Source organism: Crocodylus porosus, unplaced genomic scaffold (assembly GCF_001723895.1).
Source record: "Crocodylus porosus isolate Cpor-Errol unplaced genomic scaffold, CroPor_comp1, whole genome shotgun sequence".
Lineage (NCBI taxonomy): Eukaryota > Metazoa > Chordata > Crocodylia > Crocodylidae > Crocodylus > Crocodylus porosus.
Window position 1 is genome coordinate 74,216,791 of NW_017728886.1, and position 15,145 is coordinate 74,231,935.

General features: G+C 43.0%; 1 protein-coding gene across 2 annotated transcripts in view; it reads left to right on the forward strand.

Annotated features, from left to right (window-relative positions):
- Nucleotides 1-2,855: 2,855 nt before the first annotated feature.
- The window catches only part of ANO10 (anoctamin 10), a 235,483-nt gene continuing 223,193 nt past the window's right edge, over nt 2,856-15,145 (forward strand). For both annotated transcript variants that reach the window (XM_019536505.1, XM_019536511.1), the window contains exons 1-5: nt 2,856-2,920; nt 4,077-4,151; nt 5,264-5,416; nt 7,796-7,993; nt 12,653-12,787. In XM_019536505.1, coding sequence (XP_019392050.1) covers nt 5,278-5,416; nt 7,796-7,993; nt 12,653-12,787 — 472 coding nt within the window. In that variant the 5' untranslated portion in view covers nt 2,856-2,920; nt 4,077-4,151; nt 5,264-5,277. The remainder of the gene's footprint in view (nt 2,921-4,076; nt 4,152-5,263; nt 5,417-7,795; nt 7,994-12,652; nt 12,788-15,145) is intronic.

Below are 15,145 nucleotides of genomic sequence, written 5' to 3' on the forward strand. Positions count from 1 at the left end.
TGTGGAGGATGTCCAGTCCTGCAACAGAGTTAATCACAAAAAACATGTAGATAATTGCCTTCTCTAGTAATCTCATTCCAATGTCTGACTCTCAAAAGTTATCCAAGAAACGCCCCAAACAGATCAAAAACCCGTCAAAGAAAGTCTTGCATTTGAAAGCTTGTCTAACTTTATCCCAACTACAGAGCTGGTCCAATAAAAGATACCATCCTAAGAAATTCTTGCCTCATAATTTCTGGACAAATTGCAGTTACAGCATCACTCTTACACTACCCAACATTAGAAAGCAGAGAAGAGGGTGAAGTCTCTTACCTGCCACAGTCTCTCTAAGCAGAGCTGTACAGTAAAAGAAACAAAAATGCAATGTTTTAGAAAAACACAAACTTTTCTGCATGCTAAGAAAAATACCTTATTAGACCACATGCAACAGCTCCCAGCAACTCCCACCCCAATAAGATTTTTTGTATGAAATTTTGCAGTTTTATTCTTTACTAAAAACATGGTGAAATGAATGGTTTGGACTGTGTTGTGAAATGGGGCATTCTGTTATTCCAAATGTAAGAAACAATTTTTAGGAAATCTGTTTTGTAATTTTTGGAAAAATCCTACATCTGTCTGTACCCTAAATATATCTGTGCAGATTTGCACGTTTTACAAGAAAGAGCAGGCACATAATTGTCTCTAAAAGAGAATTATTAGTGGAATAGAAAATTATCTCTGCAAACAGGCCCTCAAGCTGGGTAGACAAGCCTCTGTGAACAAGCCATTAAGCTGGAATTCCAACACATCGGAGACTCAATTAATTAAGCCTTCTGCATCTTCTGTATCAGTGTCTCTGCACTTAAAAAATGACGGGAGGGGTGCTTGAACTAAAGCTTGCTGAATGAGTTTTAGTTCAGGTGCTCCTGCCACCATTTTTAAGCGTGGGGATGCTGATACAGGAGATGTGGTGGCGCTTTAATTAGAGTGGCTCTTGGAGCCGCTCCTATTAAAGCGCTGCCCTCCACCCCAGGAGCATGTGTCAAAAAGTGCCCTTAATAACATATTATTTAGTTGTTGCTATATTGTAATTGCAATGCTCATCCTTGTTGTTCATCTGGCAACAGGTGGTTTAGAGAACAAACTATCCTTTACAGCAGAGGTATCCAACTCACCCCAGGCCCTAGGCTGGAGCTGGACCACAGGAGCTCCTCCTAGGCCGGAGATGCCATGTTCAGATAGCAGTGTGGGTCTGAGCCAGGTGGCAGCTTTGATCGGGGGACTGGGGGTGGCATGCGGAGGTGAGGAGCCAGAGGCTTGTGGTGGTCTCCAAGCTTTACACAGCTCTACACATCCCAACTCCATGTGGATGCCCGGCCAGAGCTCCTCCTCACAGGATGCCTTTGGACTGGCCAATGCTGGAACCTGGCTCTGACCAACCACATGCCCCCATCTCAATGCTGCTGCTGGGTGGCACAGTGTTCTGACCAGTCAGCAGGGCCAGGGACATGTGGCAGGTGGAAACAAAGACGTACACTTCCGGTAGCCCACTAAACTATAAGCAGGCTAGATGCAGTGGTTCCAGGGGCCCAAGCCTGCTTGCAGGCCATATGCTTGACTCCTGCTCTCCTACATCACTGTGTCAAAATGGCAGACGTGGGTTCTCTGGGTTGCAGGGCATTACAGAAGGCCCTGTAGTGGAGTTAGCAGTTCCCACTGGGGGGAATTGTGGGACACCGGGATGTCAGTGTGCAGGACTGTGCCTCTGATCAAGGCATGAATGAAAAGGGAACAGCCAGGCAAAGGGAGAAGAGAAGGGGAGTGGTGGCTAACCCCAAGCAGGCATTGGGAAGACCACTGTTGACACATAGGGGGTGCACATGGGTGCACATCGGCATCTGTGGGCTGTTGCTGATTGCCGATTGCCACGCACCCCCAGGCCCGCTGCTGACACCACCGCGGCCGTCTGTGGGTTGTTCTGACTCACTGCTGCCACACCCCCTCTGCCGCCAACACCGCCACCAGGGAGTTGCCGTGCCCCCCCGCCTCAAGAGGCATGAGGTGTTCATGGGGAAAATGGCCCCTTTCCATGAGCATGCTAGTGCAGAATGTGTGATGGCAAAAGCACAGGCTACCATGCTGGGATGGCTGTGCGGGACTACCAAGGGGATGCGCGAGGGCTGTGGATGGGCTTGCACCCTGAAGCAGCCCCTTGGGGAGCCCCCCTGCCCAGTGTTGCCAGGTCTGAAATACAAAATTATCATATTGGAACCTCAGAAGTATTGTATTTGCTGAAAAATGACTGTATGCTGAAAAAATATGCAAATGAGTACACAAATAAATCTTTTTCTTATTTATTTGATATTGTTCACTTGTAAAGCGCCAGTGCGTGAGTGAGCACTGGGTCATCATAAAGGAAGCATTCTGTATTTCCAGGCAAGCAGCCATAAGGAAGTGTTGCCGGCCAACCCCAAAGTCAGTTAAGGCTCCTCGAGAGCGATTCGGATTTTGCATGCCCTGCACCAGTTTGGTGCCTCACAAACGACCGTCCAATTTTGCAGACAAGGGTTTTGGGGTAATTTTGGATTACCCAAATAACCGCGTACAATTGCAAACACTTTGCAGATCATCCACCCTACATCACGCAAGGCTGGACTTCATCCTACAAAGAGGATAATGCTCGTACGCCCGGCAACACTGGGGCTTGCAGTTGCGGGGGGAGGGGCACCACCTCTGACGTAGGCGGCGACTGAGCATCTGCCCCGCCCGCGCGAAGCACGAACCCCAGAACTGACTCCAGCGGGGGCGGGTCCAAGCGCTGGCTGAGCCGCCGGGGAACGCTCCAGTCCGGCCCCGCCCCCTTGGCGCGCGTGGCCCCCCCCTCCCCCTAGCTGCTGCTCCACCCGTCCCTCCCTTTGGACTTGGAATCGGGCCGTGGCGGGTGAGTGCGAAGGCGGCGCGAAGCCTCCGCCCTGCTTTCCGCCGCCCTGGGTGAGAGCAACGGGGGTGGCAGGCTGATCCCGCAGGGTCGGGGGCCCCCCGCCCCCTCCCCGCCCCACGCACATAGAGGCCGGGAAAGGAGCCGTTGAGGCTGCGGCGGTTGCCGGCATGGAACGCGGCGACGTCACGGACAGCCGTTAACGGGTTGGGGGCTCTGGGGCCCGGGCGGCGGTGGGGGAAGCTCCCATTTGTGACAGGGCCCCTTAGTCTGACTGCCCAGCCTGCTCTCGCCACCCTTGCCCCAGGGTCCTTGGACAAATTTGCACCCAGAGCAGCAGTTTGCATCCAGGGGGGCTGGTGCTGCACCCTGGGGTGCCTTGAGGTCCTTCCAGGGGTGTTGTGCTGTGCTAGGCATGCGAACACCTGCACAGGATTTGCAAAACCACACTGGAGATTTTGGATGGATGTTCACAGTTTTGGGGGGTGGAAATCTGTCCCAGAGCGAGCTTTGGTACAATTGTAGAAAATCTGAGCTGGAAGAGACCTCAGGAGGGTATGTAGCCCAATCTCTGCTCAGAGCAGGACCACCCCCAGCTTGCCCATAGTCGGGGTAGCTGTTTTCCTTTCTGAGCTCTTGGCTGCAGAAGAATTGCTCAGTTAGTCTTCTGTCTGGGGGGAAATGAGTGACAGTGAAGGGCTGGCACAGGTGCCTTGAGTCTTAACCTTGGGTGGCCTCCCATCAGAAAGGGGAAGCGCCAATCTAGGATGTGAACCGATACGTTCTGTGAATCGCTTTGGTTTGTAATGATGTTGCCCTTCAATTTTTCACAATGCACTTTTAAAGAAAACATGCAAGTGTTTTGCTTCAGGATAGTAGCCCCAAAATACCACGTGGCCCTCGTGTTTTGCAAGAGATTCAGCTGCTCAGCCTGCCTTGTCAAATGGAGAGGAAACTGATGGGGTAATTTCATTGTCCCAGGCAAAAGTGTCCAGCATACTGTAAATGATAAAAAGTAAAAATCTGATTTTATTTTCATGTCAGAAGAAGAAGACGACAGACATTTTCTTTTGACCTGAATCTTATGTTGTCAAGAGGCCTGTAAATTGTAGCCTTACTTGGAACTGGCAATAAATATCCTTTCTTGTGTGTTTCACAGGGAAACTGGGAGAAGTTGTCATGTGAATACAGGAGGTTAGGTGATTGGCTTGGTCAGTGAAGGGTTTCTGCGCAGGTACGATATTATTTTGTTGGCTGAATAAGAGAGTAACAGGATTTAAAGTGAAGACTAATGGGGTGAAATCCTGGTCCTGTTGAAGTTTATGGCAAAATAATGTCACGTAGTAACATGATATCTGGTGTCCGTTGCTGTGGCTTGAACAGGCTGATCAGCGGATGCCCAATTTTAATTTGGACAGTGACTCTAAATTTTTTCTGTGAAGCATAGAGAAGACGGTTCATTCATTGTCACAGGACCATTTACTTAGAAATGTAAGAGATAGTGTCAGCATAAAGTTTTAGCTGTGGCCAGTGGGACTACTTCCATATAAAGCTGTTTACAAAGAATAAATGGCAAAGATGAAGGGGAGAAAACTTGGGCAATCTCATACCTAAATTTCTTTGCAGTCTGGCTTTAACTTTTTTTATTTCTGACTTACACTTAAATGTCAGTCACTTAACCCCTCTGTGCCTTACTTTACACATCTGTCAGATGGCAATACTATTTTATTATCCATCTAACAGGCTTGTGAGGCTTTACTTAGCAGAGAGTTGCAAGATTATAATGAAAATGTATTGCCTAGACCTACACACTTTAATTACATACTCTTATTAAGATCAAAAAATACTCAAGAAGAGTGAATTAAACCAAATAAATTACAATACATAGCTGCTTAATTAATTCCCTCTTTTATTAATGCTTTAATTCTCTAACAAATATGCTGTTGGCGACTACATCCTTCCCTAGTTATGGGAGTCCTTGCTGATTTTTCCCTCTTTGCTGAGGAAAAAGGAGACTGCTTGAGTGCCCTTTTTTCATCAATGCTATTTATTTTCCTTTGCTTTCTCACCACCAGTCTTGTGTCATAAATGGCAGCAATGGATGGAGAACAGGATGTAGCTGATAATAAAAGTAGCTCAACATTGGTCCAAGTGACAACCAGTAGAGATTGTTCAAGTGCTGAATGGCACTCCCTCCAGCAGACTAAGTATGCTATCTGTATTGCATACAACCATTCCTGTGCTAGCTGCAAACATTGCCAATCACTGTCGCGAGACTTGTGTGTTCTGCAGATTGTATCACAAGTATTTTGATCATTGGTATGTCTGTTGTTCTTTTGTGTTTAGCCAGGTGTTCAAAGATGAAGGAAAGCTGGTCTGCGTTTGATACTTTTGAGCCTCATTTCAGGCCTCTAGTAGTAATTGAGCTAGCAAAAGATACCAAAGAGGAAACCAAAGAATGGCTCACTCAAAGAATTGAGGACAAAAAGAAAAATGGAGGTGAGTATAATGATTCTTTGGTATATTAAAATTGTGCTAGTTCATATTATTGGAACAGGTTCAAGGTACCATATTTTCACAAATAGAAAACAGCCCTGATTATAAAACAGCCCCCCCAATAATTAGATTCTGTGGATGAAAAATTTATAAATTTGTTATAATTTTCCAGGTGTAGAATCTGATTATTGGAGGTTTGCCTTGAATTTGTACCCTTCCCACTGCTACACCAGGGAAAATAAATCTGTGGTGGGGGTCAGGTAGCCCCTTTGATCTCTGTTTCTTTCTCTCCCTTTCTTCTCTCTGTAATGTCAGGCCCTGCTCTCCCTAAGCACAAGGTAATGAAGAGCAAAAGAGAAAACAACAGCTTTAAAATGAAAAATGGCTGTAGCAATTTGTACATAGTATTCATGCACTTAGTTCATCCAGAATTAATGCATGTTACCCTTTTTTTGAAACTGCTGCAAGTTTCAGCACATGTATTCCATGAACACACTTTTGAGCAGCACTTTGGCACCTACATCTACATAGTAGAAACCTCACATGATGTTAGTTCAAAGCTAAAGGCTCATAATTTATGACAGTTCATTGGGCTGGGCCCCAGTGGTCAACAGTGTTTTAAGCTATGATGACTCCACAGCTCAGCACTGCTCCAGATGTGCATGTATTCCACATAACCTGCACAAAGGATCCATATGCTAATTAGCCCCCACTCACGACTGGAACTGGGTGTCCTTGTCATGAGTCCTGGGATGCTCCAAAGTCTAAATGTATGCAGGGTAGTGGCTCACTGTGACTTGAAAAAGAGTCGGTGCCGAGAGGGACTGAGCGCAATGGACACTGAGCGCAATGGGTTTGTGTCTTTTGTTTTTTCACTATGCTAGAAAATTGGGGATTATACTTTACTTACCTGGCAGGGGAAACACCGTGTATCTGGGTGCAAGAAGGCAGTTTTCATTAAGTGTTCCTGGGTATAACTGCGCTTCTGGCCTGGTTTAGTACCCACCAAGGTGTTGGGGCTTAAAGTCCACTTTATGGAAATGGGAGGCTCCTCCCTGGCTGCTTCTGTGGCCATATGGCTGAGGGCAGGAAAAATTTGGGGTCATCCAAACCCCAAGCCTCTGGGCTTGGGCCTGCGTGTAGGATGCTTGCCAAAAGACTATAGAAATATCTGAAGCCCCTGGTGGGGATGGAGAATGTTTGCTGGTTGTAGGGTCACTTATTGTTCTGGACTGACTCATGGATTTGGACTTGATGTGGCTGATTTGGCTTGGAACATGAAACATTTCTTTAAAAAAATAAAAATCGGGGATTATGATTAACAAATCTAGGGCATCATGTTTTCTGGAACACAACAAAATCAACAGTATTTTAGAAGTGAAAGGAAATTTTAGTGAATCTGTTTAAATTATAACCTGTAGAGTGTCCTTTCTTGAGCCACTGCAGGAAATTTGTAAGTATTGGAGTGAAAGTATATATTTCGCAGATACAGTATGTACAAATAAAGCAGGACTAAGTAATTTGTACTTAGAATAATTTATACAGTTTCATTTAAAGTAGACTATAACCTGGAGTTTGGGAATACCGCTCTATTTCCATATCTTGGTGGAACATTCATTTTTCTACTTCACAACAGATGTTTTCAGTATCACAGCAATAGTTCTTCATAAATTTATGAGTTGCTATAATGTGTATTTACAGCATTAGGTATAGATGCATGATCTGTCTTCTGTATTGCTGGAAAAAAAGTGTCACCAGAGTTTCCCAAATTACCTTTTTGCCTGGCACCCTCTAGAATTTTATCTAGTATACACAACTAGAATTGTATACTTAAACAGTAAGGGAAAAAGTATATGTGATCAGATTTCTATGAACTGTAAATGGTTCAGGATAAAAAGGTTTGCAGAAGGAATCTAGGCCTTATTTTACTTGTATCCCAGGTACAAAATCATTGGGACTTCACTATGGCCGTGGATTTGCCTCTAGGCCTTTTATATAGATGTAGGTGATATTTCTATTGAGCTATAAACCTCACTCGTGAATAACTTGTCGAAGTAGATTGGGCTGTATAAATTAGGCTTACTTATGTTCTCTAAATAAACACTGCAGGAGTAACAACTGCCTGGTAACTGTCCTCCATATGCCTCACTGTCAGTTGCCTGTTGATTCTCCTGCAAATTCCAATTGGTCAGGATTTTTACAACAGTCAAACAAAACCCAGACCTAATCCTGCAAGGTGGTGAATGCCTCTTGTCAGATGCTGTAAACTGTAAATTCCTATTGCCTTAGAGAGTTTTGGGTGCTTTACAGTAAACAGGTTTGGTTTTAAAGTGATATGGATTAAAATAAATAATTTTTGATGTGTGCCTTTATCCTATAAAGGTGCCCAGCTGTTGGTTAAACCATTGGCAAAAGAAGATGGAGGAAAAATAGATGGAAATGAAAATATTTATCTTGTTGGAGCCTCTCACTTAAGGCTGCTGCTGGGAGCTGAAACTGTGGGACTGGTAAAAGAGTGTAATGATAACTCAATGAGAACCTTTACGTATAGCAGTAGGAACACTTTCAAAGGTTTTGCAGGTGAGCATTTTGGGTTTCTTTCTGAATCACTTATAGCATCGGTTTTCAACCCTTTTTAACAAGTGTACCCCTTCTGAGCACATGGTGGGGCGTATGCTCCTGGATCTGCGCATAAGGCATGGGCAGGATGCTGCTAGGGCTGCACTGGGCTGTTCCCAGTGGGGGTGGGTGGGCTGTGCTCGGGGTCAGAGGTGGCAGCGCTGGGGGGAGGGCTGTGTGGAGGCTGCAGTCACCCCAAAATTCGCCGTAGCCCAGCCCGACTCCCATTCCTAGTGCATTCCAGCCCAACAACTCTGCTGGGAACAACCCAGCACACCCCCTACCCATGCCGTCCTTAGGTGCATGCAGCAGCAGGAGCTGTCCTGCCACCCCTCTCGCGCCCCCTGGATGACCTGCTCATGGCTCTGTCCAATGCTGTGCTCTGTCTGGGCAGTGCCTACCCCTGCTCCAGCCCCACTCCCTCCCTTACTGTGGGGGGCATATGGGAGTGGGGCTGTGGGGAGGGGCACTGCTGCCACCCCAAAATTTGCTGTAACCCTCCCCCCCCAGTTCCCTTCCCAGCACCACCACCACCTGCCCCAAGCACGGCCTTGCCCCGCACGCAGATCTGGGGACTCATGCTCCTCATGCCCTCTGGGGATGTGCATAGTGGCAGGAGTTGCCCCACCCTGCCCTGCCTGGGCAACCCTATCCCTGTCCTCCCCTACCCCCTCGCCCTCCCCCCCACAACAAACTTATCCTCCAGGACTGGCTGTTCTCTACGTGGCCGGGCTGTGTCCTGGCCACCCATGTGCTGCGCTGTGGCTGCACGCATGAATGCACAATTCCGTGTACCCCCTACAGCCCTTTTAAATAACCCTAGGGGTATGCATACCCCTGGCTGACAACCATGCATTTACAGAACTCTTTTCCCCTTGAATCCTGCCAGAGCCCAAGACTGGACATTTTCCAGATGTACTGCAAAGCCTTTCTGTTTGGGCAAGTATTTAGAAAGCAGGGCTAGAACAGCAGTATTGTTTAGGGAGTTCTTGTTTCATGTTTTATTTTGAATATTTCACTTTTTTTTATTTTGTGATAGTGGAAGCTGCCCTGAGCCTTTATTGGGCAGAACAGTATATACATCTAATAAGTAAAATTAGGACTGAAGATTAATGAATAAGGACACTAGTCAGCTGTTTAATTGCCATTTTGTTTCTTTTAACAAAGATAGATAAAATAAGACAGTGCTTATATAATCTTTTTGACCTATAAAAATTCAGACTATATTCGGAATTCATCCATAGTTCCTGTCTCTGGCTGACCCTTAGTCTTGGAATGTACTTCATTTTTTTTATATGATGAGTGATCATTTATTAATCTGAAAAGTGATGTAGAAAATAACAAATTCTAAAAAGAAAGTAGTCTACATGTGCATGATTATTAGTCTAAAAGAGGAAGTAAGAACATTTTTCTTAATTCTTTTATGAGGATAGTTAAGCACTGGAGCAGATTGTCTATGGAAGTTATAGAATCTCTGTCATTGGATGAGTGCAAGTTGGCTAAACCTTTATCTGAAATGATTTAGTGACAGATAATTTTTTTGTCCTGAACAGGGGTTGGACTAACAACCACTTGAAGTTCTGTTTTTCCAAGGTTCTGTGATTTGATTTTTTTGGTTAAATAACTTGTGAGTGAATGTTTGACTTACTGAGTTATGATTAGCTGGAAAAATGGGAATATTTTGCCTCATTATATTTAGACATTAAATATTTGGAATTGGAATCAAGCAACTAGCATAAAAAGTCAGGGTTATGTAGCCTTCTGCCTGACTTCAGAGTAACATGACTAACTGCCTCTTTATAGCATAAGAAATGATAGACTTCAGGTTTGTATGGATTAGATTGTGAGATGATTGTGTAAGGAACCATTCTTCTATTTTTGTTTTGCATTTTGAAATTACTGCTAAATATATTAATACATTTCTCTGCAAAGGCATCCTAGACCCTCCTTGTAGGCTTGGTAACACACCTGCTCTCCAAGACTGCACTGTTCCACCTTTAAACTTGCCAACATTTTTATTTCTATTTCATTGGGGCCCTTATTCACATTTTCAGTATTAAGGTAGTTAAAGTTCTATTTCTAACAAGTAAAGACACTAGAAAGTTGATTCTGTTTGTTGTGGATTTTGACACCGTTATTTGACATCAGTGTTGTTATAAAAAAAAACAATGTACCAGTGCATTTCCTTTCTTCTTTGGTGATCTTGGTATTGAAAAAGCATGCCAAGGCTCACTTGCTTATTTATCTCACATAAGTATTTACTTATTTAATATTCTAAAAATGCTTAAAAGGTATTTTAGATGTGTTTGACATAACTGAAAAAGTACAACTTAAATGCACCAGTTTCCCTCCCTATCCATCAGTTCTTCACCCTTCTAATTCTCTCATTCTTCCTATTTTCAGATATATCCAAAAAAGTTGATATTTCCAGTGTCCAGTTTGGATTATTTTGAACTGTGGTATGGAGTAAATTTCAAATTTGGTAGACTTCTTTAAGGGATGCTCTGCCATTAGTGCCCATTTCCTTTATACCAGAGGGGCTCAGCTCAAGCATTTCTGTTGATTGCAATATGGCAGTTGGGTATGGGGAGAGAGATTATCTTTTAGCTATGTAATTCCTAAGTAATTTTAGAGCTGTAATAGGCAGAGCCAGGACCTTAAGCTTTACCTGGAAATCTACAGCCAGACAGTGCATATTATGGAGTACAAATTTTTAGTTTGCTTTTGATAGCTGCTCCACTTTCCAAGTAGCCTTCTGTTTCTGTCCAGGATTCAAGACTGAATGGGTTTAAGCAGTGGAGTGAATTCCATGACTCTGATCTCGAGGTGATAAGCTAAGGACACTATCCAAAAGGAATGGTATCAAAATTCTAGATGTAAATTATGATATAAAAGCTATCTATCTGGGAATCTAGCTAGATGTCTTTGCTGGAAAGCTGGTCAGTAAATGTTGGATGCAGACGTTTAGTCAAAAGGACAGATACGACTTCTGCCATATCCATGAGGTGCTTCTCTCAAATCTCAGTCCTGAAAGAAAATGTTAAGATGCATATTGTTAGCATTCAGAAGGCACCTCTGACCTTTTTGAGTGTGATCTTACTGAGGATTCACATGTTCCAATTATTGTATATAATGTTATAAGTCTCATTCTCCCTATTGGCTTTGATTTTCCTCCTGCTTCTTTATTATATTCTTACCTAGTATTTTTTTAAGGACATCATTTTTAATCTCCAAGAATAGAAATCCAATTGGATGCTATTTTATTAGGAGAAAAAGGGTTATCTGAAGACAAAGTTCCAACAGGACTCCCAGTTCAACCTCCTTAGAGTTCAAAGTTTCTATCTTAAGGTTTTTCATTGCTTATACTTTCTTACTAATTTTTGGTCATGACTAATCATTTTGAATTGGTTCATCATTCTGTGAACTTCACTTTCCATAAAGGACAGTGTTTGTAGCCAGTGGGTATGGGTGTGTAACTGCTACTAGGTATCTGGCATGTGCTCTTTTATGTGGCTTTGCCCTCTGAAGGTGAAATAACTGAGAAGTTTCACTTATTGTACATTGAGGATCTAAGACCCCAAAATGAAACTCCTGTCAGAATTATATGTACAGAGGAGCAGAAATTCAGATGGATAACACTGTTACGAGCAGGAATACTTTCTCGGTATTCTTTCAAGGCACTTAGTTATTCAGATTAAAAGTGCGCTGTTTGAAATGTTTCAGTTGTGTTATGCCAGTGCTCAGAGGTGACTCGAGCAGAGTGTGGGGGCTGGGGCAAATCAGCCCGTGCGGGGCCCCACGCCTGCTCTGATCCCATGGGCCCCAGACCCAAAGAAGCTGCCACCAATATCGGTGGCGGCTGGGGGGAGAGGGGTTGCGAGCGGCTAGATGTGGAGCCACGGCTCCGCCCTGCTCCGTGCTGCTGCTGCTCCGCCCCACTCTGTGGGGGCCTCCCAAAGCACAGGGCCTGGGACAGTCACCGTGATTTGCACCCCCTAGGGATGGTTGCCAGTGCTTCTGCTGGGACCCAAGCTGGGGTTTTCTGACTAAAGGGTCTTGCTTCTCAACTCAGGGTCAGACTGATCATCGTGTTTGGGGTCAGGAAGGAATTTTACCCCATGGTCAGATTGATACAGACTCTGAGGGTTTTGGCCTTTGTCGGTAGTGGGGTATTAACCTTTTCTAGAAGCAGAACATTGACTGCCATGGTTCCCCTGCTTTACCTGTGTCAGATTAGGGTGTTATGTGTTGTGTTATGTCAGCATTGACAGTAGTCTTACAAAGAGTTTAGATTATTGATTGTATAAGATAGTCGATATCCTATACAATTGATATTGTGTTGTATTCTGCCTCAGGCAGGAGGTTGGATTAGATGACCTCTGGAGGTCCCTTCCTGCGCTACTTCTCTCTGACCTCTATGTTTTCTATTGCTGAAAGTATATATTTTTTAAGATTACTTTTCTCTAACAGATACTTGGTTGAATGGCATTGATATGCAGTATTTTGGATCCTGGACATTTTGGTTTCAATTTTTGTCTTCAGAGTCCAAATTAATTATGTTCTTTGACATTTTGGGGATGCTGAGGCAAAGAGTTACAAAGCATTTTCTTCCTGCTTTAGAGGACAATCACAGTTTCCTTACAATGGCAGAGTGTCAGTACATAATCAAGCATGAACTTGAAAATTTGAGAGCCAGAGATGAAAAAATGATCCCTGGTTATCCTCAGGCAAAGCTATATCCAGGAAAATCAATTGGTAAGTAATGTCATTTTATAATCTCTTTATCTAACTGCTTTGTCATAATATTTGTGAAAAATCTGGAATTGTGAAACCATGAACATGCAAAATAAAGGGAACTTGCAGTTTCCTGTGGCTGTGAGTGAAAACTTGTCCTCAAATTATTAACTTATTTTAAAGAAATGAAGCTTATTTTTTAAAAACCTTATCAGTGATCTTCTCAAAAGACAAATGGATACTTTAATACCACATGACACAGTTGGGAAAACTGCTTTTCTTAATATATTCCCTGCGTATTAAATTAAATAAGGAATTTATTAGCAATATGCATATATATGAAAATCTATCTAAAGTATGAATCAAGAAAGGAGTTCAGAATCTTATGGCCATAACACAATCTTTGTTTACCAGGCCTAAACTTTTTTCTTTTGCTTCACTTTCTGATTTTCTTTTCCCACATGCCTTTTTTACAGGTTTTCCTAATTATTTCTTGGCTTTTATATGTATTGTGATTGATATTATCTGAACAATAATGCTGAAGAACTCCAGAATTCGAATGTTAGTGATAAAGAACATTTATTTGATGCAATAATTTTCCCATATTTATTATTTTCTGTAATAAGTCAAATCGTATCTAGAATTCTCTGTCAGTTAAGAATATTTAAGGTTAGGACTCTGGAATTTCATTATTATGCTGTTTTAAACTGTATATAACATGCATACGTTTTGATAACTGCCATTCATTATTTTCTACCTTTGGTATCCAAAATATTGGGAAACTTTCTTTTTATCACATTAGTGAAAAGAATCAAGAGAGATGAAATGGCATCTATTTGAGTGATACTATACTCATATTAGTGATGAAGTACTCATTCTGTGTGGCTAGATTATAACATCTTTTTTTAAAGCAGATTTTAAACAATGAACTAATTGATCTCAGGACTAGATTTTGTCTTGCTTTTGGAGAGGTCTTGCAGTGAACCTTATTTGATGTGGTTAAGATTAGATGATACATTTGGACTGTTGCCTTTATAGAGATGACAAAAACAACATTCATATTTACATAGCTATTAACATAGCATTGTGGAGAAATAAAGTTTGGTTTCACTTTCAAGAATTACTTGGAGAATTATAAGTTTACTTTCTTCCTATAACTTCTGTTTTGTGGGGGAGCAGTGAGGTGTTTTTAGGAAAACTGGAACTGGACCATTGGCACAGATGCTTCAGTTCATATAAAACTGCTTTAATATCTGTGAATCATGACTTGTTTTTATATGTCTGTGTTAATTGTCTAAAGAAAAGAAATGTTTCTGCCTTTCAGTAACTTGAATGATAGACACCCTTTGATGTCTACCTAAGTTAGAGCAATAAAATGAATTTTGCTTGGAGCAGCTATTGTATAGATCTAGGCATCTGTACCACATATAGTTAGTTGTCATGTAATTTGCAGAGCTGTATAATAAATTTAAGATGTGCCTTTTGCTGCCTTGTTCTCACCTTGTTTTTAATCTATTTTCCCTGGCACAATCTAAATTTCCGGTCCCTGAGCAGGTTCTATTAACAAATATATAGCAAATGGTACTTGCTTTCTGTTTTAAAATGTAAAAAAGCAAAAATGTTATGGAATGAGATGACTTTTACAGCAGACACAATATTCATGTGTTGATAATTTAAAAAGAAATATATGGTAATTGTTTAAGACTACTTTAAGACATGTAACAAGAGATTGAATTTTACTATTCCTTTTAGTTTGAATTTAAACAATACTTATTATTAAGGTATAATTTAAAATGTTCATCGTTTGTGGTGTTCATGAAAACCCTGTAGACCAGGAATAAAGCCTGATCTACATGACTTGGTTTTACTGGCAGAACTTAGTAAGTCCACACTCAGAGCTCCTGTGCAGCGGTGGAGCACCTTTCTTCTGGCAGAGCACCACCCGCTCTGCGAGGAATGGAAGGCTTTTGCTTAGGGGTGTACCAATAGAGATTTTGGGGACTGATACTGATAACTGATTTTTAAGGAAACATATTGATCGATACCAATCAGATTTCTGATACAGCTGCATGCAGCTGGTAAGTCTCTTGTGGTGGAAGGTGAGGGAAGGGGCATGAGGGGCAAGGCCCCTGCGGTAAGGGAGGGAGTGGGGCTGGGGCAGGGCATGGGATAGAGCTGCGGCTTGTCCAGGGGGCGCAGGGTGGGGGGCAGCTCCTGCCAATGCACACACTGTGGAAGGCATGGGGGGTAGTATCACTCATGTGCCCCCCAGATCTGCGTGGGGCAGGGTGGGCTACAGCTGTGGGCTGGGACCAGGGCTAGGGCAGTGTGGGGCTCTTCCCAGCAGGGGCTGGGCTGGGCTGTGCTTGGGGTGGGTGG